Source organism: Dendrobates tinctorius, unplaced genomic scaffold (genome assembly GCF_039654945.1).
Source record: "Dendrobates tinctorius isolate UK_male_01 unplaced genomic scaffold, ASM3965494v1 ptg000056l, whole genome shotgun sequence".
Lineage (NCBI taxonomy): Eukaryota > Metazoa > Chordata > Amphibia > Anura > Dendrobatidae > Dendrobates > Dendrobates tinctorius.
In genome coordinates, this window is record NW_027361724.1 from 4,465,697 (window position 1) to 4,487,890 (window position 22,194).

General features: G+C 43.1%; 1 protein-coding gene across 1 annotated transcript in view; it reads right to left on the bottom strand.

Annotated features, from left to right (window-relative positions):
• Window positions 1–22,194, bottom strand: part of PDE11A (phosphodiesterase 11A) — an 825,102-nt gene that overhangs the window by 370,391 nt on the left and 432,517 nt on the right. The window contains exons 3-5 of the mRNA XM_073577434.1: window positions 17,271–17,360; window positions 15,779–15,919; window positions 10,856–10,920 (exon numbers count right to left, since the gene is read on the bottom strand). Coding sequence (XP_073433535.1) covers window positions 10,856–10,920; window positions 15,779–15,919; window positions 17,271–17,360 — 296 coding nt within the window. The remainder of the gene's footprint in view (window positions 1–10,855; window positions 10,921–15,778; window positions 15,920–17,270; window positions 17,361–22,194) is intronic.

The following is a 22,194-nucleotide window of genomic DNA, read 5'->3' on the forward strand; positions in this document are numbered from 1 at the left end:
AACCTGCCACGAGAGGGCCGCCCACTAAAAAACTCAAAGACTGGGCAAGGAGGGCATTAATCAGAGAGGCAGCACAGAGACCAAATGTATCCCTGAAGGAGCTGCAGAGTTCGAATAGAGACTGGAGGATCAGTCTATATACTCCAAAAATGAAGAGTGGGCAGTAAAAAGCCTTTACTTCCACACAAAAATTGTAAGACTCGTTTTGAGTTTGCCAAAAGACATGTGAGAGACTCTCCATATGTATGGAGGAAGGTTCTGTTGTCAGATGAGAACAAAACACAGCGCATGACCCCAAGAACATCATCCCCATAGTGAAACATGGTGGTGGCAGCATCATGCTGTGGGGATGTTTTTCAGCAGCAGGGACAGGGAAAATGGTCTGAATTGAGGGGATGATAGATGGTGCTAAATACTAGTATATTCTTGAGCAAAACCTGTTTCAGTGGGTAAGTGGTTTGATACTGGGACAAAGGTTCACCTTCCAACAAGATAATGACCCAAAGCATACTGCTAAAGCAACACAAAAGTGGTTTAAAGGGGAAACGTGTCAATGTTTTGGAGTGGCCTAGTCAAAGCCCAGACCTTAATCCAATTGCGAATCTGTGGCCTTACTTGAAGATTGCTGTTCACCAGAAAAAGCAGCTGTAATTGCTGCTAAAGGAGGCTCTACGAAGTGCAGTCTTTTGGGGAGTGAATAGTTATGCACACTGAAGCTTATAGTTATTTTGTACTATTTGTTGTTTGCTTCACAACAAAAACAAAACCAAATGTTCACAGTTGTAGGCATATTCTTTACATGAACTGAGCCAAACCCTCAAAAAAACAGTAAAATTCCAGGTTGTGAGTGTCACGGTCACGTGTGTCTGGATGCAGCGAGTACTGCAAGGCGAACCCATATGACACACGTGACCCTGGATACACCGCCTCCAGTTGAGTGAATTTAAATAATAAAACGTGCAGCTGGATACGCCGCCTCCAACAGGCGAATTTAGGTAATACACGTAAGTCTTGAAACCCCGCCTCCAGTAAGGCGAATTTAAACAATAAGGGAAATCTGGGTAACATTAACAATGGAGGGCCCTGCGATAGGGAATGGGGACGTGGAGACCTCCTGCACTCCCCTGAGTAAGTGTCTCTACAATCCTAACGTTCCCTATGCCGATTCCACACCGGGCAACGCACAGGAACCTTAAAACCCTGACTCTCCCTGCACCTAAACCCTCACTAGGGAATTGGTCGGTGCGGAAACTAATCCCACCACTGCGCTAAACACACATAAGGAAAAATGACAATACAGGGGGACACCACTTAGCTTTGCTCTGTTGCTTATGCTCCCTGCAACAGAGCCCACCACCTACGTGCATCTTCCCCTCCAACCGGATCCATCACCATAGTGCAGCCTTGGAGCAGAGTCCACCACCAGTCCAGCTTCTGCCAAAAAGTCCAGCATGCTTGAGTCCAACTTTTCTGCCAATAAGTCAAGCATGCTTGAGTCCAGCTTTCAGCAACCAAGTCCAGCATGCTGAGTGCAACTCTCACCATAGTCGCCACTCCACCCAGCCATGCAAGCACTTCCTGCTGACACCATAAACTGCGACTCCACCACGCCATGCCTGCCCTTCTTGCACACCCCATCGTTGGACTCCACCAATCCATGCCAGCACTCCTTGCAGACTCCATAGCTGCCACTTGTCCCCTCTGGCTGGGCTGCCCAGGACTCTTGTTCAGCTACATTTTTCACCCAGGCTTACTTGTGAATGACTAACTATCACCAACAGTGATCAACACCTGACACTCCTTTATAGAGCATTCACACCTGCATTATAATTACGTACACAAACTAAGGTACTAGAGTGCAATACTGCTCACCACCACCGGGGCAACTTAGAAGAAACGACACCACAGTGCTTTAATCCTAATGGCCACCGGGAGCACACAGCCAAAGGGAAAAAAGTTCAATTTGTCCATTTAACTTGTCAGATCCAGCCTGGATCATGACAGTGAGGTTGCAAAACACGAAAAATGGCAAGGAGGTTGAATACTTTCGCAAGCCGCTGTATGCAAATGTGAAATTACCTAATGGAAATGGCCTGTTATTTTGACTCCACCCGTGGACACTAGTGGGAATGTTTCTGAGTTTAAAAAAATAAGAACCATTTTTCTAATTCTGGACAAATTATTCAAAGTGAAGATCCAAATGTCAATCATGTTAAATGAAAATTTGGGGAATTTCATTTTTAGCAATGATTTACCAATACTTGTGTATACGCAACTGCTAGGAACTCACCGATCACTCGTACATACCTAAGTTACAGTAAGAAATTGCCAAATAAAAAAAGTATCTAATGTGGAAATTTCGCCTGGAGATTTTTATGATCTTTTATGACCTTTTAAGAACATAATATGAAAAAATATCTATAAAAATATGACTTTTCATACTATATATCAAAGACAGAACAAAAAATGGACAGCCTATTTTAATGCTTTATTTTTTGTGTATTTGCTAACTCAAAAAATACAATTAAAATCTGATATTTTTTCCTTTTGTATTACTAGAAAAAAACTACAATAAAACTAAAAAAAGCCTAAATTTAGCATGAATTTACCCATTTAAGAAATATATAATATTAAAAATACATTTGATATTGTTATTACCTCTTTTTGTACAATTTACCATTACTAAAACTGAAGAACAAAGAAATCTTAATATACATGAAAAAAATGAGTAGCTTGAATATATAAAAGTTAGTTCTGTTAAACCAACAAGTATACAAAAAGTCTGATGACTAAGGGCCCAAAAAAATTAGTAATTAAAGAGGAACTGTTATCAGGTACAAAGTGACCAGTTTTTGCTCATACTTTATTCCCCTGAATATTCCATTTTTTTCCTTTTAAAAATCTGTCTTACGGTTTTGGAGATATGAGCCTTTTAATTAAGTGCTACAGTAATTGTCATAGTCCTTAAAAGACGGTGGTAATTATGCAGTCACACTGCCAAAGAATCCTCTGAGCAAAGGTCTTAGTAAAGACCTTAAAAAGTCACACTAAATAAAAAGGCCCAGATCTCTGAAACCATATGGCAGATTTTTTAAAAGAAAAAAGCTGAACACTTACTGGAAAAGTGAGAATATAGTATGAGAAAAATCCGGAAATCTGGACACTTTTTACTTGGTGACAGGTCCTCTTAAAAAGAGAACCTGTCACCAGGTTTGACTGATACGAGATACGGCCACCATCTGTCAGGCCTGATAGGCAGCATTCTATAAAGCTGTATATCGGCCCCCCAACCCGACCTGAAAGAGAAGAAAAAGAGTTTTCATTATACTCACCTGCAGGGCGATCCGGTCCAAGAAGTGTCGATCTTCTTGATCCGGTGCCTCCTTTCTTCTTGCGATACCGTTCTCCTTCTTGCTTCGTGTGGATGATGCAACCCTATGTCATCCACAGAAGTCTCCTCGGCATGGCGCTCCTGCACACGCGTGCTTCTCTCCCCTAACTATGTCAGAGTAAAGTAATGCACTGATCATGCTCTTTGACCTTTCCAAGCACCTGCGCACTGCATTACTTTCCTCTGCCAACAACAGGGTGGAAAAGGATTCCTGCACAGGAGTTTGATGCTGGAGAGACTGTGTGTGTGACGTCAGGACGCGTCATCCATACTAAGGAAGATGGCATTGCAAGAAGGGAGGCGCCAGACAAGAAGATTGACACCCCTTGGACCGCACTGCCCCGCAGGTGAGTATAATAAAAGTTATTTTTCTTATTCTTCAGGTTGTGTTCATATGCAGTTGTGTGAAAACGTGTTTGCCCCCTTTCTGATTTCTTATTCTTTCGTCACACTTAAATGTTTCAGATCACCAAACAAATTTAAATATTAGACAGATAAAACAAGTAAACACAAAATGCAGTTTTTAAATGAAGGTCTATATTATTAAGGGAAAAAGAAATCCAAACCTACAGGGCTCTGTGTGGAAAAGTGATTTCTCCTTAAACCTAATAACTGGTTGGGCCACCTTTAGCATCAACAACTGCAATCAAGTGTTTGCGACAATTGGAAATGAGTCTTTTACAACACTCTGGAGGAATTTTGGCCCACTCATCTTTGCAGAATTGTTGCAATTCAGCCACATTTCCGAGCATGAGTCACCTTTTTAAGGTAATGCCACAGCATCTTAACCGAATTAAAGGGAATCTGTCACCCCCGTATATGACCTATTAATATGGGCATACAGGCAATAGAAATGTTACACTAGTCCTACCTGTATGCCTCATAGTCTTGTTGTTGAGAAATGTTATATTCTTTCTTTATGCTAATAATTTCTTCCAGGCTCCAGAGCATGTGGTGCCTGGAACAAATCCCTGCCTCCTCTCCCAATTACAATACTAACCTCCTCCCATGCATGTCAGTTACGTCCCCGGAATCCTGCGCCGTGTATTCAGGGATCTTCTGCGCAGGCGCCGGAGAGTCACTGTGACTTCCAGTGTGCGCACCAATAAGATGCTTTCCCCACTTCCTCCTTGCATAGTCAGCACTAGGAACCATGTGTACATAATGATGACTATGCAGGGAGGAAGTAGAGATACCACCTCATGGCACACACCAGAGGTCACTGGAGTGGAAGTCACCGGCACCTGCACTGAATATACCTGAGTGCAGCGCCCATAGAAGATAGAAGAAAGGATGAGGTATGTATTTCTGAGGGAGTCCAGGGCGCAGATGCAGGATTCCGAGGGCCTTAACTGATGTGAGTGGGAGGGGGGTAGTATTACAATGAACACAGGAGGCATGGATTTCTTGCAGGCACCGCATGCCCTGGAACCTGGAAGAAATTATTAGCATAAAGACAGAATATAACATTTCTCCACAAGACCATTAATATGAGGCATACAGGTAGTGTCAAGGATTTGTCAGAGGCTGCAGACTGTTGCACTGCATCCTTCAGAAGGTCTCAGCAGTTTGCTTTGCAGACTTCTGCCTGGTCCTTCTGATGCTAGGATCCAGTGGCCACCTCCCCCTGCTCAAATGGTCAAACCTGGATCTGGGTATTTATAACTCCCAACTTCCGGTTGGGAGTTGCAGGTGATATTTTCTATTTTCACTTTTCTGTTGAGGCTTGGAGCTGCAGCAGTCGGCTAGCATCCTCTTTGAAGCTTGAAGGACGACGGTGTTTCTCTCTGAGTCTACTCAAGCTAAGTTTCCCCTTGTTTTGTGTATCCTAGCTGTCTTTAGCAGTAGTGAGGATTGACTAGCGCTCATTCTTTCCTTCCCGATGCAGGGCTTATCGCCAGGATCAGGCAGGGATTAGGTATCCTGCTTAGCAATAGGTGTGGAACCTATATAGGGATGATAGGGCAGACAGGGTGACGTTAGATCTGTCTAGGGGTCTCCACTCCCCCCTCCCCCTTGAATGTTGTGGCCCTCTTCCCCTTATCCCTTTGTGTTGCACTTACTCTCTCCTACTCTGTACGTGACAGGTAGGATTAGTGTAACATTTCTATTACCTGTATGCCCATATTAATAGGTCATATACATCCCGGGTGAAAACAGATACCCTTTAAGGTGAGGACTTTGACTAGTCCACTCCAAAATCTTAATTTTGTTTTTTTTTCAGGTCATATGTCTTCCAGCAGGACAATGACCCCAAAAATACTTCAGGAAGCACCGAGAAATGGATGGAAACAAAGCACTAGAGAGTGATGTGGCAGCAATGAGTCCGGATTTAAATCCCATTGAACAACTGTGGAGAGATCTTAAAATTGCTGTTGGGATAAGGCGCCTTCAAATATGCGAGACCTGGAGCAGTTTGCAAAAGAAGCGTTCATCCAAAATTCCAGTTGAGAATTGTAATAAGCTTGTTGAGGGTTATAGGAAGCGATTGATTGCAGTTATTTATTCCAAAGGGCATGTAAGCAAATATTAAGTTGAGTGTGCCAACAATTCTATATTAAGAAATAAGGAGAACAAAACTTGGAAATGTAATTTTACTGGAGTTAGTTCCCATTACTAATCAAAAAAATATAGAGTATGCAGAAGTTTGCACATATTGTCTCTCCCCAGCATCCTGAGAAGTCATTATGATGTCAAGGTTTGCATAGTTAGATAATTATCATTTTCCCCTTTTCTTCATTATTATTATCATTTATTGCTATATTCATTATTGGTGCTAAATGAGTATTTCCATTTCTGGCATATCTACAGGATGTGACTTAAAGAGGTTGTCCACCACTCAGACAACCGTGTCTCAACCAGTATGTTTGTCCCTAGTAAAATAAGAAAACTTATACACACCTTCTGTACCGGTGCCATTTCAGCAGTATCAGCATTGGCTCCCCCAGGGATCTCATAACATTATGTCACGTGATCATTCTGCCCAATCGGCACTGGCTTCACTCTTCCTGCCTTCAGATGAATCTGACACAAAGAGAAAGTCATAGCTACGGCTGGCGGCTCACTTCATCTTGATGTTTGACTTGGTCTGAAGGCGGGGGAGAGTGAAGTCAGTGATGATTGGGTGCAAGGATCACATGACATAACAATGTAATGCAAGCCCTAAGAGAAGAAGTGACAATACCGCTGGAATGGCACCGGTACTGGAGTTGAGTACGTGTTGTTATTATACTGTGGGTAAACATGCTGATTGAGACAGGGTTTTCCAAGTAAGTAGACAACCCTTTAAATTATACAATAGAATTAGGTTTAATTTCCAAGACCTGCACCAACTGTACAACAGGACCCCACTTTGTGCCGTTGAGAAAGGAGAGGTGGCAATACATGTGCGGCTTTCTCCATTCACTTCTATGGGATAATTAAAAATTGCCAAACATGCATCTGGTGGAAATGCCATTAGTGTCCGAAAATGGGATCAGAACCGATTCAGATGTTGAGACCTGCAGCAATTAGCTGATATCACTTTTGGAAGCTGTTGGGGGCAACGCATTTCTCATATACCAGCTACGTCCTGGTAAATATAGTATTTTATGGCACCCATTAACAAATAAGCCACCATATAATACATCGCTGTATTGAGTCCTCCAGAGCAGTGGCAGCTCTTTATGGAAGTTCTCAGCTCTGACTAAAAGAAGGGATCCAGATGTAGGATTTGTCTGTGATGGTCATACTTTTAATAGGACTTATTGATGTAGGTTGTCGAAATTAGAGTTGAGCAAATTTTTCAAAATTCGGTCCCAATTACGATCGGCGGCGAATTATTGTTTTTGCAATATTTGACGAACACAGCCGAACATTACTGGAGTCAAAGGGAGTAGAAATGAACATATATGTTCGGAACCAATCATCAAACATAAATTCGGCACCAATATGGCACGAATGTGGCAAGTTCAGATTCGGCCACCGATTCCGAACATATTAGCTCAACTCTAGTAGAAATGGTCTAAACTATTAATTTTTGAGTCTAAGAGGCAATGAACTATACATCTAAACAGGCAGAATTTACCGCCCCCAGCTTCACCTTCGATGGTGTATTTATGGTTAGTAGAATATTTCTTTAAAAAAAAAAAAAAATCACTTATTCTATTGCAGTTCAGACCTGACATAGAAGCCCAGGAGTCCACATGGGAGACATTTATATAAACCCCAGTTGAACATTTATCCTTATTACTTTTGATGGTCTCTTGCAGCTTTTCCTCGTCCTAGATTTATACCTTAGATTTAGACCTAGCACAGCTTCATCTTTATGACTTTGCACAACCAGTGAAGTCAGAAGAACCATAGACTTTTATTATTTTCCATTGTGCTTAACTCATTGTGGCCTGAGATTCATTATTACTTGTCACTTGGAAAATTTTCTTCCCATACTTGGCAATGAATGCAGACAAAGATAAGCCGTCCAATTTATTATTCTGGCACCTAATGGAAATGTTGGGGTATCAGAATGATCCTACAGGACTTCATCTAGTCTAGCAATTAGTACAGGATCGTTTACAGTGGACTGGGATTTAATAAGCTGCATTTTAGAAAAACAGCTTCTTATTACCATGCCACTTTTTAGATCACCTACATCCTTAGTAAAGTCTGATTATGAAGATTTCATGGCTGTAAGTTTTAAGAGTAAATGTTGTTTTATTTTGTATAACTAAGCAATAGTACAAGTAAAATGAAAAAGCTTCATAATATACTATGTGTCCGTAAAGTTATGGTGCACTTTTCACCAGTCACTGGAAAGCAACAAAAAGCGATAGAAATGTGAAATCTGCTCCAAATAAAAGAAAAACTCTCCCAGTTTCATACCTATTCAGTGTAGTTCGATGTGGGCTCCATTGTTGCCCTACACACATCCAAACGATAGTGAAGTTCTTGCCACACACGGGTAAGGATGTCTGGTGTAACAGAGTGAATAACGTCTGTGATTCTCTGTTTTAAGTGATTAATGTCGGTGATACGTTCAATGTACACATGTTGCTTCATATAACCCCAAAAGTAAAAGTCTAAGGATGTCAGATCCAGGGATAGTGGTATACTTGTATACTTTCCTGTGACTGGTCAAAAGTGCACCATGACTTTACGGACACACTATATATAGATAGATAGATAGATAGATAGATAGATAGATAGATAGATATGGAATAGATAGGTAATAGATAGATAGATACAGTTGTGGCCAAAAGTATTGACACCCCTGCAATTCTGTCAGATAATATTCAGTTTCTTCCTGAAAATGATTGCAAACACAAATTCTTTGGTATTATTATCTTCATTTAATTTGTCTTAAATGAAAAAAACACAAAAAGAATTGTCCAAAATGCCAAATTGGATAAAATTCGACACCAAACATAAAAAAGAGGGTGGACAAAAGTATTGGCACTGTTCGAAAAATCATGTGATGCTTCTCTAATTTGTGTAATTAACAGCACCTGTAACTTACCTGTGGCACCTAACAGGTGTTGGCAATAAGTAAATCACACTTGCAGCCAGTTGACATGGATTAAAGTTGACTCAACCTCTGTCCTGTGTCCTTGTGTGTACCACATTGAGCATGGAGAAAAGAAAGAAGACCAAAGAACTGTCTGAGAAACCAAATTGTGAGGAAGCATGAGCAATCTCAAGGCTACAAGTCCATCTCCAAAGACCTGAATGTTCCTGTGTCTACCGTGCGCAGTGTCATCAAGAAGTTTAAAGCCCATGGCACTGTGGCTAACCTCCCTAGATGTGGACGGAAAAGAAAAATTGACAAAAGATTTCAACGCAAGATTGTGCGGATGTTGGATAAAGAATCTCGACTAACATCCAAACAAGTTCAAGCTGCCCTGCAGTCCGAAGGTACAACAGTGTCAACCCATACTATCCGTTGGCATCTGAATGAAAAGAGACTGAATGGTAGGAGACCCAGGAAGACCCCACTTCTTACCCCGATACATAAAAAAGCCAGGCTGGAGTTTGCCAAAACTTACCTGAAAAAGCCTAAAACGTTTTGGAAGAATGATCTCTGGTCAGATGAGGCAAAAGTAGAGTTTTTTGGGCAAAGGCATCAACATAGAGTTTACAGGAGAAAAAAAGAGGCATTCAAAGAAAAGAACACGGTCCCTACAGTCAAACATGGTGGAGGTTCCCTGATGTTTTGGGGTTGCTTTGCTGCCTCTGGCACGGACTACTTGACCGTGTGCATGACATTATCATGTCAGAAGACTACCAACAAATTTTGCAGCATAATGTAGGGCCCAGTGTGAGAAAGCTGGGTCTCCCTCAGAGGTCATGGGTCTTGCAGCAGGACAATGACCCAAAACACACTTCATAAAGCACTAGAAAATGGTTTGAGAGAAAGCACTGGAGACTTCTAAGGTGGCCAGCAATGAGTCCAGACCTGAATCCCATAGAACACCTGTGGAGAGATCTAAAAATGGCAGTTTGGAGAAGGCACCCTTCTAATACCAGGGACCTGGAGCAGTTTGCCAAAGAAGAATGGTCTAAAATTCCAGCAGAGCATTGTAAGAAACTCATTGATGGTAACCGGAAGCGGTTGCTCGCAGTTATTTTGGCTAAAGGTTGTGCAACCAAGTATTAGGCTGAGGGTGCCAATACTTTTGTGTGGCCCATTTTTGGAGTTTTGTGTGAAATTATCAATGTTTTGCTTTTTGCTTCATTCTCTTTTGTCTTTTTTCATTTAAGACAAATTAAATGAAGATAATAATACCAAAGAATTTGTGTTTGCAATCATTTTCAGGAAGAAACTGAGTATTTTCTGACAGAATTGCAGGGGTGTCAATACTTTTGGCCACAACTGTATCTATGTATCCCATATCTATCTATCTATCTATGTCATATCTATCCATCCATCCATCCATCCATCTTTCTCATTATTGTTCTGTTTTTGTAACGAATGGGATTCTTCTTTAAGTTTCTCCAAACCAATCTTAATGTAACTGAAAGAGCTGGGAATTTATTTGATCTCACATATTCCCACTTCTTTTAGATAACCGGGTACAACATATCCTGGAAAGTACTTAGCCGTCTGACAGAATGAAAACATCTAAATATTTTATAAGCTCTTTACAGTTTTGTAATGGAAATCAATGAGAGCTCACATTTTGTGTAACATCACTGAAAACAAAGCATTGCAGCCGCTCTTCAGAAACAGAGGTGCTTACCACCAAGTGTGTACAGTGATGGCGAGGGAAGGGTAAGGAATCGCATCATTCTGAACCGCTGTGCACATTATGAGCCCCCACATACATAGCAGATACTTCTTGATTTAGCCTTATTCATATGGTAAAGTAGTCATGAGAGTGAGGGGACACCGAAATGAAAACTCTCATTTTCTTTGCTGATTTGCTTGATACTTTTACACATTACCGTACATTCATTCATTAAACACTGCATGGAATCAACGAGGCTTACCTGCTCTCTGCATCAGCGCTACACTTAGGAGAAAGCAGCTCAAATGATTTGGTAAATTTCACCACCTATAGTAAAGGATATAATTATTAATAATGCTACAGAACTATTCTCTCCACCATTATAGCAAAAACGTTCATGAAATACAATGATCCTATGTAAGAGAAGAGTCATGGTCGTATAACTCTGTTATGTGCCTTTAACAGCCATGGGCGGATCGGAGCTCCTGCCACGGCAGTTAGGGATTTAACATGCGCTAGCCAGAAGCGCCTCACAAGTCTCGCCCATCGGTACCCCTTCATGTGATCACACAGCCAGGCTCTAATTCATGCTGCCTGTGGTTTGGACAGCATGACTCAGCTGTCTGGTTCCTTTTACTAGTGCTTGGTATTACACTTTTGATGCCATAGTTCCCCCAAATATCTCTCTAAATAATGGCACTAAAAGGCTTCAGTGGTTTTCTATTATTAAAGATCCTAAGTGCCTCCACAATTAACTTACTCCTGTAATCAAAAATCCTCATATACATTAATAAAATGGAGGATTAGAACAGTCAGATGCACATACATATTCTAACGACACCAAAATTGCTGCTAAATAAAATATATCGAATGAAATGTCACAAACTTAATTTAATTATCTTGTAGCATCATTCTTTTATTGCGCCTATCTATAGCTTTACATTAAAAATTTATACATGTACAGTATATACAGAGCTGTTGCATTACTCCACACATACGGCATCTGATGAAACTTGTCACAACATTTTTTCTGGTGGAAATAAGGAGCATCGAATGACATTGGCATATAGAGGCTTGTTTCTGTGTAATATATACAGAAAAAAAATATTTTTCTATATAACATGTACTTCTTTATGAACCTTATTACAGCTCCTGTAGAGTACACACCTAGGAGGATCTGTCCCTGTGTCCATTTGCACATACAGCTCCCGCAGAGTACACACACCTAGGAGGATCTGTCCCTGTATCCATTCGCACATACGGCTCCAGTAGAGTACACACCTAGGAGGATCTGTTCCTGTGTCGATTTGAACATACGGCTCCCGCAGAGTACACACCTAGGAGGATCTGTCCACTTGTCCATTTGCACATACGGCTCCAGCATAATTACACACCTAGGAGGATCTGTCCCTGTGTCCATTTGCACATACGGCTCCAGCATGATTGCACACCTAGGAGGATTTGTCCACATGTCCATTTGCACGTACAGCTCCTGTAGAGTACACACCTAGGAGGATCTGTCCTTGTGTCCATTTACATGTACGGCTCCTGTAGAGTACACACCTAGGAGGATCTGTCCCTGTGTCCATTTGCACATATGGCTTCTGTAGAGTACACACCTAGGAGGATCTGCCCTTGTGTCCATCTGCACATACGGCTCCCGCAGAGTACACACCTAGGAGGATCTGCCCCTGTGTCCATTTGCACATATGGCTCCCGTAGAGTATACACCTAGGAGGATCTGCCCCTGTGTCCATCTGCACATACGACTCCCGCAGAGTACACACCTAGGAGGATCTGCTCCTGTGTCCATCTGCACATACGGCTCCCGTAGAGTACACACCTAGGAGGATCAGCCCCTGTGTCCATTTGCACATATGGCTCCCGTAGAGTATACACCTAGGAGGATCTGCCCCTGTGTCCATCTGCACATAAGGCTCCCGCAGAGTACACACCTAGGGGGATCTGCTCCTGTGTCCATCTGCACATACGGCTCCCGCAGAGTACACACATAGGAGGATATGCTCCTGTATCCATCTGCACATACGGCTACCGCAGAGTACACACCTAGGAGGATCTGCTCCTGTGTCCATCTGTACATACGGCTCCCGCAGAGTACACACCTAGGAGGATCTGCTCCTGTGTCCATCTGCACATACGGCTCCCGCAGAGTACACACCTAGGTGGATCTGCTCCTGTGTCCATCTGCACATACGGCTCCCGCAGAGTACACACCTAGGAGGATCTGCTCCTGTGTCCATCTGCACATACGGCTCCCGTAGAGTACACACCTAGGAGGATCTGCCCCTGTGTCCATCTGCACATATGGCTCCCGTAGAGTACACACCTAGGAGGATCTGCTCCTGTGTCCATCTGCACATACGGCTCCCGCAGAGTACACACCTAGGAGGATCTGCTCCTGTGTCCATCTGCACATACGGCTCCCATAGAGTACACACCTAGGAGGATCTGCCCCTGTGTCCATCTGCACATATGGCTCCCGCAGAGTACACACCTAGGAGGATCTGCTCCTGTGTCCATCTGCACATATGGCTCCCGTAGAGTATACACCTAGGAGGATCTGCCCCTGTGTCCATCTGCACATAAGGCTCCCGCAGAGTACACACCTAGGGGGATCTGCTCCTGTGTCCATCTGCACATACGGCTCCCGCAGAGTACACACATAGGAGGATATGCTCCTGTATCCATCTGCACATACGGCTACCGCAGAGTACACACCTAGGAGGATCTGCTCCTGTGTCCATCTGCACATACGGCTCCCGCAGAGTACACACCTAGGAGGATCTGCTCCTGTGTCCATCTGCACATATGGCTCCCGCAGAGTACACACCTAGGTGGATCTGCTCCTGTGTCCATCTGCACATACGGCTCCCGCAGAGTACACACCTAGGAGGATCTGCTCCTGTGTCCATCTGCACATACGGCTCCCGTAGAGTACACACCTAGGAGGATCTGCCCCTGTGTCCATCTGCACATATGGCTCCCGTAGAGTACACACCTAGGAGGATCTGCTCCTGTGTCCATCTGCACATACGGCTCCCGCAGAGTACACACCTAGGAGGATCTGCTCCTGTGTCCATCTGCACATACGGCTCCCATAGAGTACACACCTAGGAGGATCTGCCCCTGTGTCCATCTGCACATATGGCTCCCGCAGAGTACACACCTAGGAGGATCTGCTCCTGTGTCCATCTGCACATACGGCTCCCGCAGAGTACACACCTAGGAGGATCTGCTCCTGTGTCCATCTGCACATACGGCTCCTGTAGAGTACACACCTAGAAGGATCTGCCCCTGTGTCCTTCTGCACATATGGCTCCCGCAGAGTACACACCTAGGAGGATCTGCTCCTGTGTCCATCTGCACATACGGCTCCCGCAGAGTACACACCTAGGAGGATCTGCTCCTGTGTCCATCTGCACATATGGCTCCCGCAGAGTACACACCTAGGAGGATCTGCTCCTGTGTCCATCTGCACATACGGCTCCCGCAGAGTACACACCTAGGAGGATCTCCCCCTGTGTCCATCTGCACATATGGCTCCCGCAGAGTACACAGCTAGGAGGATCTGCCCCTGTGTCCATCTGCACATATGGCTCCCGCAGAGTACACACCTAGGAGGATCTGCCCCTGTGTCCATCTGCACATATGGCTCCCGCAGAGTACACAGCTAGGTGGATCTGTCCCTGTGTCCATCTGCACATATGGCTCACACAGAGTACACACCTAGGAGGATCTGTCCACGAGTTCATTTGCACATATGGCTCCCGTAGAGTATACACCTAGGAGGATCTGCCCCTGTGTCCATCTGCACATACGGCTCACACAGAGTACACACCTAGGAGGATCTGCCCCTGTGTCCATCTGCACATACGGCTCCCGTAGAGTACACACCTAGGAAGATCTGCCCCTGTGTCCATTTGCACACACGGCTCCCGTAGAGTACACACCTAGGAAGATCTGCCCCTGTGTCCATTTGCACATATGGCTCCCGCAGAGTACACACCTAGGAGGATCTGCTCCTGTGCCCATCTGCACATATGGCTCCCGCAGAGTACACAGCTAGGAGGATCTGCCCCTGTGTCAATCTGCACATATGGCTCCCATAGAGTACACACCTAGGAGGATCTGTCCACGTGTTCATTTGCACATTCCGTTTATCTGTTCCATTTTAGTAACAGACAAAGGGAATTCAAGTGCAAAAGTGATCCACTGCATCAGTTAGGGTTAGGACTTTTTTTTCTTTTTAAAAAGACACCAAACAGAACCCGATTGAACTCATAATAACCAATACAACCTCTCTGTGTGTCCATTTGAATAACCGATGCACCTGATTAATTTTGCACATGAATTTGTTGTCTCTTCCTAAAATGTAACAAAGAGAATGTGAAAACAGACATGTGAACACAGCCTAATACGGCCATGTGCAAGGCTATTAGCCATTTTTGGTGTTGGCAAATTGCTAGGTTATGCCATCACTTTATGATAAATTGGTATTTAAACTCTGGAACACTTTATTTATTCCTGCACAGCGGTTCTTCCAGTCAGTAAACTCCAGATGCCACCATTCATTTGAATGGGGCCATTCTGCAGTTCCCTGTCCCTAGAAACCAAATTAATTCCAGTGATGTGTCACATACTAGGCTGTGTGTTGCTGTTTCAATAAAATATGTGTTTTATAAGCAGGAGATTCTCACTACAGGACTAGGTGTCTCATGCCTCTTAGTCAACTGCTCTGTCTAACCCCGCCCCCACCACTGATTGACAGCTTTCTCCCAATGCACAATCTACACAGAAAGCTGCCAATCAGTGGTGTGGGCGGGGTTATACAGAGCTCAGCATTCAGAGACCTGGTAGAACTGCAGTAGATTAAACAGTGATTCTATTCATACAGACGAGCAAGTCACACATCACTGGAATCAAGGTCTCACCCCATACATCATACTACTTTAAAAAAGAAATAAAACAATCTGGGGACAGATTCCCTTTGAGTCACTAGAACAAGCATTATGTGGATTTGTTTAAATGGATTTTCCTAATGATCCAGTGAGTGGAAAAGAAATGCAGCAGAGATCAAAGCTATAAATACAGAAATGCTATTTGTCCTCTTTGTACAGTTGCAGGGCATAAATTCTTAATGCTTCAGGTTTGGAAGACAACTCACGGGTGACTCAATGTCCTCTAGAAGCAGCACAGAGCAGCGTTCACACTTCAGCAACGTCTGAGCCCGATGCATAATTTTCTTGACAACTTTCTCCAGGTCTGTTTGTTCCTCAAACAGGTCATTCACCACCTCCAGCAAAGCCTGCATGACATGATGAAATGCGTCACCGAAGCCGATGGAACAATATTAAGGTCTAGAAGTAAATGAATTACACATTGTATTGTTCTATTTTTGTGCGAGAAAATGTCACTAGAAATTAACGTGACTTAATTTAATAAATATCCCGTTGTCTGTATTCACCGGAAAAATGCTCGGGCCTAATTTATGTCAATTACCCTTGGAATTAATAGAAAAGCTGCAGTACCATAAAAATATGGACATGGAATGTCCAACGCAACCTCAATCTCTGTCACTATTCATGGGATGGGAAAGCAAGATGGTGGGCGTCAAAGGCTTGACAAGTGTGGGATCGCTATTAGAACTGTCACCAATGTATAGGAAGAGGCTGGAGATCATGTCTTCATAGTCACGAAGATATATATAGCAGACACGTTTCAAATATAATCAAGAAGCTCATCAATTTGGTAGTAAAAAAAAAAAAAAAAGAATATTACGGTAAGTTTAAAGAAAATCCCCAAATTTATGACTTCTTCCTTGAGATAGTGAAGTTAAAAAAGAAAAAAAGAAGGGAAAAAAAATAAAAACTCTCCTAGGGCAACACTGCAAACTAACAGTAGCATAGGTTGGTGGAATAGGTAGTCACCACTTTCTTGTAGGAGGCCTGCTCACCTTCTTGGTTAAAACTGCTGCAAGTCTCAGTCGGGTTCTATGTGCCATGGAAAATGTTGAAGACACAGGACTCTTGCAGGAACCCCAAGGTGAAAGTGCCAGCTGCGCGGCTCACAACCTCCTTCCTGCCCCAAGCCTTAACCATGGGGTTTCTGCAAGGCTCCTGTTTCTTCGTGACTTCTTCTTTAACATTTAAACATCATTTCCCATATTCCTGTACAATTTTGGCACCATACTATTTCTGAGCTGATTAAAAGGTGTTATCAAGGACCATTCCTGCCAGCGATTCTGCAGCTTCTGCCGAGCCATGTTGACAGAACAGCGGCTTCTCATTCACTCTTTTCTGTTGATGTGGTATGATTGCGGAAGTCATGCTGATTGACTGTTGGCTCCTCGCTGCCTATCTGCAGGGAGCCGGCTGTCAATCAGCATGACGCCAGCTGTAGCGCCTCATTGACAGAGCAGCCCGGAAGAAGAGCTGCTCTGTTGACGTTGTGCAGCTGAATTGTCGGCAGGAGGAGAAGGTGACCGCTCTGAGTTGGTGCTGGGAAAAGCAGGCAGGACTTTGTTAGCAACTACCTGCCTGTTAGTTTTAGGCTCATAGTAAAAAAAAATAATAATCTGGACCTGGATAAACACTTTAAGATCCTCCTTCCTTATTTGCTGTGTACTGTTACAAGTAGCGGGATGTCTAGATACTCACCCTGCTCCTGTCGTACTCTTTTCTTGAGGCAGCAAAAAGTTGTGCATTGGATATGGCAATCCCACAAAATGGAAGGTACATCTGCATGACCTAGCAAAGACAAACAAGATAGCAAATCACATATGTATGTATATATACAGAAAAGCCTGTGAAGAAAACTTTTAGTATTTTGTATGCTACTCGCATTGCTTGCACCAGTACTTACATTTCTTTATATGAACACTAATGTTAATATTGGAACCCGGGAAGTCGTCATTACCAGGACTGTGAAATGTTTTAAAATGACGCATACGAAAAAATAGACATTTATCACCTATTCACTAGAACGGCTGACCAGAGCCCCACGTTCTGTCTCACTGCATGACCACAGAGAGGAGAACACTGAGTATGAGTGCTCCACTCCAGTCAAGACCATCAGGACTGATGGCCAAGAAAAGTATTTGGATGTCACAGTCAACCCTATGGACTCTGAGCAGAGCCGTAGGACACAAGCTCTGCTGCCGCTACATCAAGTTACTCCACATGGCAGTCATGCTGTGAGGAGGACTCCTGTTCTAGTGATGGTTACAAGTCCTAGCAATGAGGCCCCAGAGATCAGACATTTATCACCCACCCTGCACCTCTTGGACAATTCCTTTAGGAATATCCCACCTCTGTCAGAGATATATGGCGTATCCCAGTGATATGCCACAAGCGTCCTAAATGCAGTCCGGTATTTTCCACTAGGCACCTGAGGTCTAGTGACAAAGGCAAGGGGTTGTGTGGAGTGACGCCCAATGCAATTTTTTTTCTAAATAGAGATGCTCCTTTTTCTAGTCCTCTGATAGCTCCTGGAGGGATGGATGTACGCTTTACACTAATCATATGCTGGGTGCTGCTGCTCCGCCAATCAAACAACACAGAAGCATCGCTGATGAAGAGGAGGCATCTTTATCTATCCTGCATCATCCACTTCATCTTCCTAGTGCACTTTTATTGGGGCATTAGTACTATGTGTTTGTGGTTGGCATTTTGCATGCGAGCAGCAGTCCTTTACTAGACCCCCGGGTGGGGGAGGGATAGAGCGGGTGCGAACGCTGAGAGCTCTGCACTGTATAGAGCAGCGTCTTGTGTGCTGCCATATAGCTGTAGAACTCCTCTAGATATTTGTCTCAAATATTAATAATACATAGGGCCTGTATAGTTCTGTGGGTTGTGCTAATTTATTGGACCCATGTGTCGGGATCCCTCAGATTACTCTTTCATCTGAAGGACCGATGTTCTTAGGTGTGAAGCATCATATGTCTCTAATTAAATCAGCTCCATCGAGAAGAACTACACAGACACCAGCTGTATAATACCACTCAGGATGCCTCCAAGACGCATCTGGCTTATCAGTTAGGCTTCCGTCTTTTATAGTAAAGAATTTAAACATTTTACAGACATGCGCAGTACAAATGATTTTACAACTTGTTTTAGACAAAGAAAGTCATTTAGGCGAAAAAGCAGAGGTATTTGACCTTGGTTCACAAGGGAGATGTCTGAGACATCTCCTCGAAGAACAGATAAGGTTTTAAACAAGAGAATGCAACATAGACAGAACTCAATTTAACTCCTTCAGTTCCTATCACATGTATCTATTGTGCCACTAAAAAAATAGTTTTTCAACACAATTGACAATTATAAATTATAGTTTTAACTCTCAACTTCTCCTTAAAGGAGATATCCGTGACTTTTAAAAAATTCATGCAGTTCCTAACAGAGACCTGTCTGTTGTACCTGGTGCCAGTCATTGATCACTCCTGCCAGAGATTCCCTGTCAACAGAGCAGCAGCTTCTCTTCCTGTTTAAAGGGCGGGACTCCCGATGTCATGCTGATTGACAGAAGCTTCCCCAAGTTAGGCAGCGGAGATTCGGCTGTGAATCAGCATGATATCAGTAGTCCCGCCCTATCAACAGGAAGAGAAACTGCTTCTCTGTTGACAGGACATAGCAGAATCTCTGGCAGGAGAGGTCAATGACTGATACTGGGTACAACAAACAGATACTTGCCTCTGTTAGCACAGTCCATGTCCGTGTGCCATCCGTGTCACTGTGACACCATCCGTGTGGCATACACATATATGTGTCTGCGTGTTCATGTGTATCATCTGTGTGCCATTCATGTGAACCATGAGTGTGACAAGTACTGGAATAGAATGAAATATACAAATGACAGATGTTTAGGTGTTAGATGTGCAAAGATAAAAATACTGTAGATATATAGAAATATGTCAGTGGTATATATAATCAGTGCTTTGCGTATGTCGCTTTTGGTAATTATAGCTAATAATTACATAAAGAAATTCTAAAATAATTTTTAATAACCAGCTGAGGGAAAGCAGACAGCTGGGGGTTGGCGTTATTATTCTGGGAAGGGGCCAATAAGCATGGAGCTTCCCAGCCTATTAATAACAGCTCAAGGCTGTCTGCGTAGTGTTTATTGGTTATTACAAGGAAAATCCAAAAAAAAGATGGGGGTCCCCCTTATTTTAACAGCCAGCAAAGGCTAAGCAGACAGCTACAAGCTAATATTAATAGGCTGGGAAGGGGCCATGAATAATGGCCGCTTCCCAGACTAATAACACCAGCTCTAAACCTCTCCAGAAATGGCACATCCATTCTTTTAAGGCCCCAATTCTGGCTCTTAGCCTCTACTCTTCCCAGTAGCCCTGGTGCGGTGGCAATTGGTGTAATGGTTTTCGGGTTGATTTCAGCTGTATAATGTATGCTGATATCAAGCCCATGGGTTAGTAATGGAGAGGTGTCTGTCAGACACCCCCATTACTAACCTCATGTTAAAAAGAAATAAACACGCACAAAGAAAAAAGTCCTTTAATTGTAAAAAGCACACGCAATTACCCATTTATTAGCAAAAATAAAAGTAATTCAGAAGGGTCCATAATTAGGCGGTCCCACGACAATGCCTGACTCTGGTACATGCAGAGGTAGTGAAGATGAGCAGTGACATCAGTAACGCTACCGCTCACCTCAGCTGCCAGAACACAATGAGAGTAGCGAGGGAATGCGGATGCGTCACGAGCGGTGACATCATTAAGGTTACCGCAGGTCACAGCCGGCAGTTCTCACAGTAACCTCTGACTAGCTTTGATCTGTGGTAACATTGCTGACGTCACCACTCGCAGAATGAGATCTTATGGACCTATAGCAGGACGGTCATGTAAGCAGCTGAGTTGGCTTATAGCCGTGATTACAAGAGACCAGACCAGAGTGAAACCCAAAATAGGTCTTTTTACTCCCAGTTGCATTCGGCTGCGTGCAGGCGCCGGGCAGCATCATAACGCTGTTAACCTGCAGATTAACCTCTGCACGATAACAGCGTTATTCTTGGTGACAGGTTCCCTTTAAGAAAGTTTCTTGACAAAGACTTTGACTTTCTGTACATAAGGTGACTGTCCCACCGCTCCGTGAGCTTCCACCAGACACCGTGTGACTCATCTCCCTTCTTTCTCACTTATTATTATTTTAGCTGTCAACTTCAGCCATCACCCATTACATTTATGTTTCTTTATAATTTATGTCTGTCATTTTCATCAGGATGTGGGTTCTGAAAACTGTGGTGAAACAATGATGCAAATTTCAAGGCACAGATGTTGTTTACAAGCAAAGGGAATAACTCCCCGAGGCTGGAAAAATGAAAAAAGGAAAAGAAAAAAGAACACAAGATGTTACCAAGGTCCCTTATTGGAAGAGATAAATAACGCTATAAAGTACATCTTTAAGATTTACATTTCGGAAACCAGAAGCGCAAAGTAGAGCAGTGGAGATGACTCATACGCAGAGCCGGGCTGAATACAAACTCTCACCGTGCACACTCTTACACTGCTGCACGCTCCAGTCGTTGACATGCAATTTTATGACTGTCACCCGACAGTTTCTCCTTTCTCTCTTGCTGCCAACAGAAGCAAAAAGCTATATATGGTCAATCTCATAAACAATCATTTCAAGCACATTCTATTTTGGCCTCATTCAGACATCACTGATTTTTCTCATACACAAAAAGACAATCATGTTTCATTAGTGTTTCTTAGAAATTCTTATCAGAGTTTGATCAGTTTGGACGGTATCCGAGTGTTGTCTGATTCTTTCACAGACCTATAGACAGTGAAATAGTCCACTTGATTAAATGATGTTGGACGATCCAGGATACTTCACTAAATACTGTATAATGGAAACTTCTTCCCCAAAAAAGGTAATGAAAGCAGAAAAGAAATTATATATATATATATATATATATACTGTATATATATTTGTTCTGCTGGAGAGTTGAGTAGAGACAACACAATAATTAAATAAACTGCCCAGCAATCAGCCAAATGCTGATTGTCCCTCCAATTTATGATCAATAGGGGGCTCAATACCAGAACTCTAATAAATGAAATCTTTTGAGATGTCACAGTGACACTTCACTTTTTTATAAAGAGGACCTGTCACTTGTTCAAAAACATTTATCTAAATACCTTGTAAAAACAAAAAATCTCTGAGCTCTCCTGATTCTTCTGCTTTTTTACATTCCGCTCCATTGCAGAAATATTCTCATTTGTTACTTTTGGAGCGCAGTATGTGAAATCTCTGCTTGTAGTTTAACTTGGCGTTTCTTCAGAGTCTTTTCTGGGGGGGTGTTAGGTTTTATCCCTCCCTCCTAGACACTGTTAATCATAGCATGGCAGCGTCTGAGATTGCTGTGCTTCAGAGTTATGATTGTCGACTTCTGGGAGGGAGGGGTAAAAGAGCACACACATACCCCCAGAAGAAACTCTGAAGAAACACCCAGGTGTATTGCAAGCAGAGATTTCACATGCTGCGTTCCAAAAGCAACAAAAATGAATATCTCCGCAATGGAACGACGCAGCGCAAAGCAAAAAAAAAGCAACAGAGTCAGGGA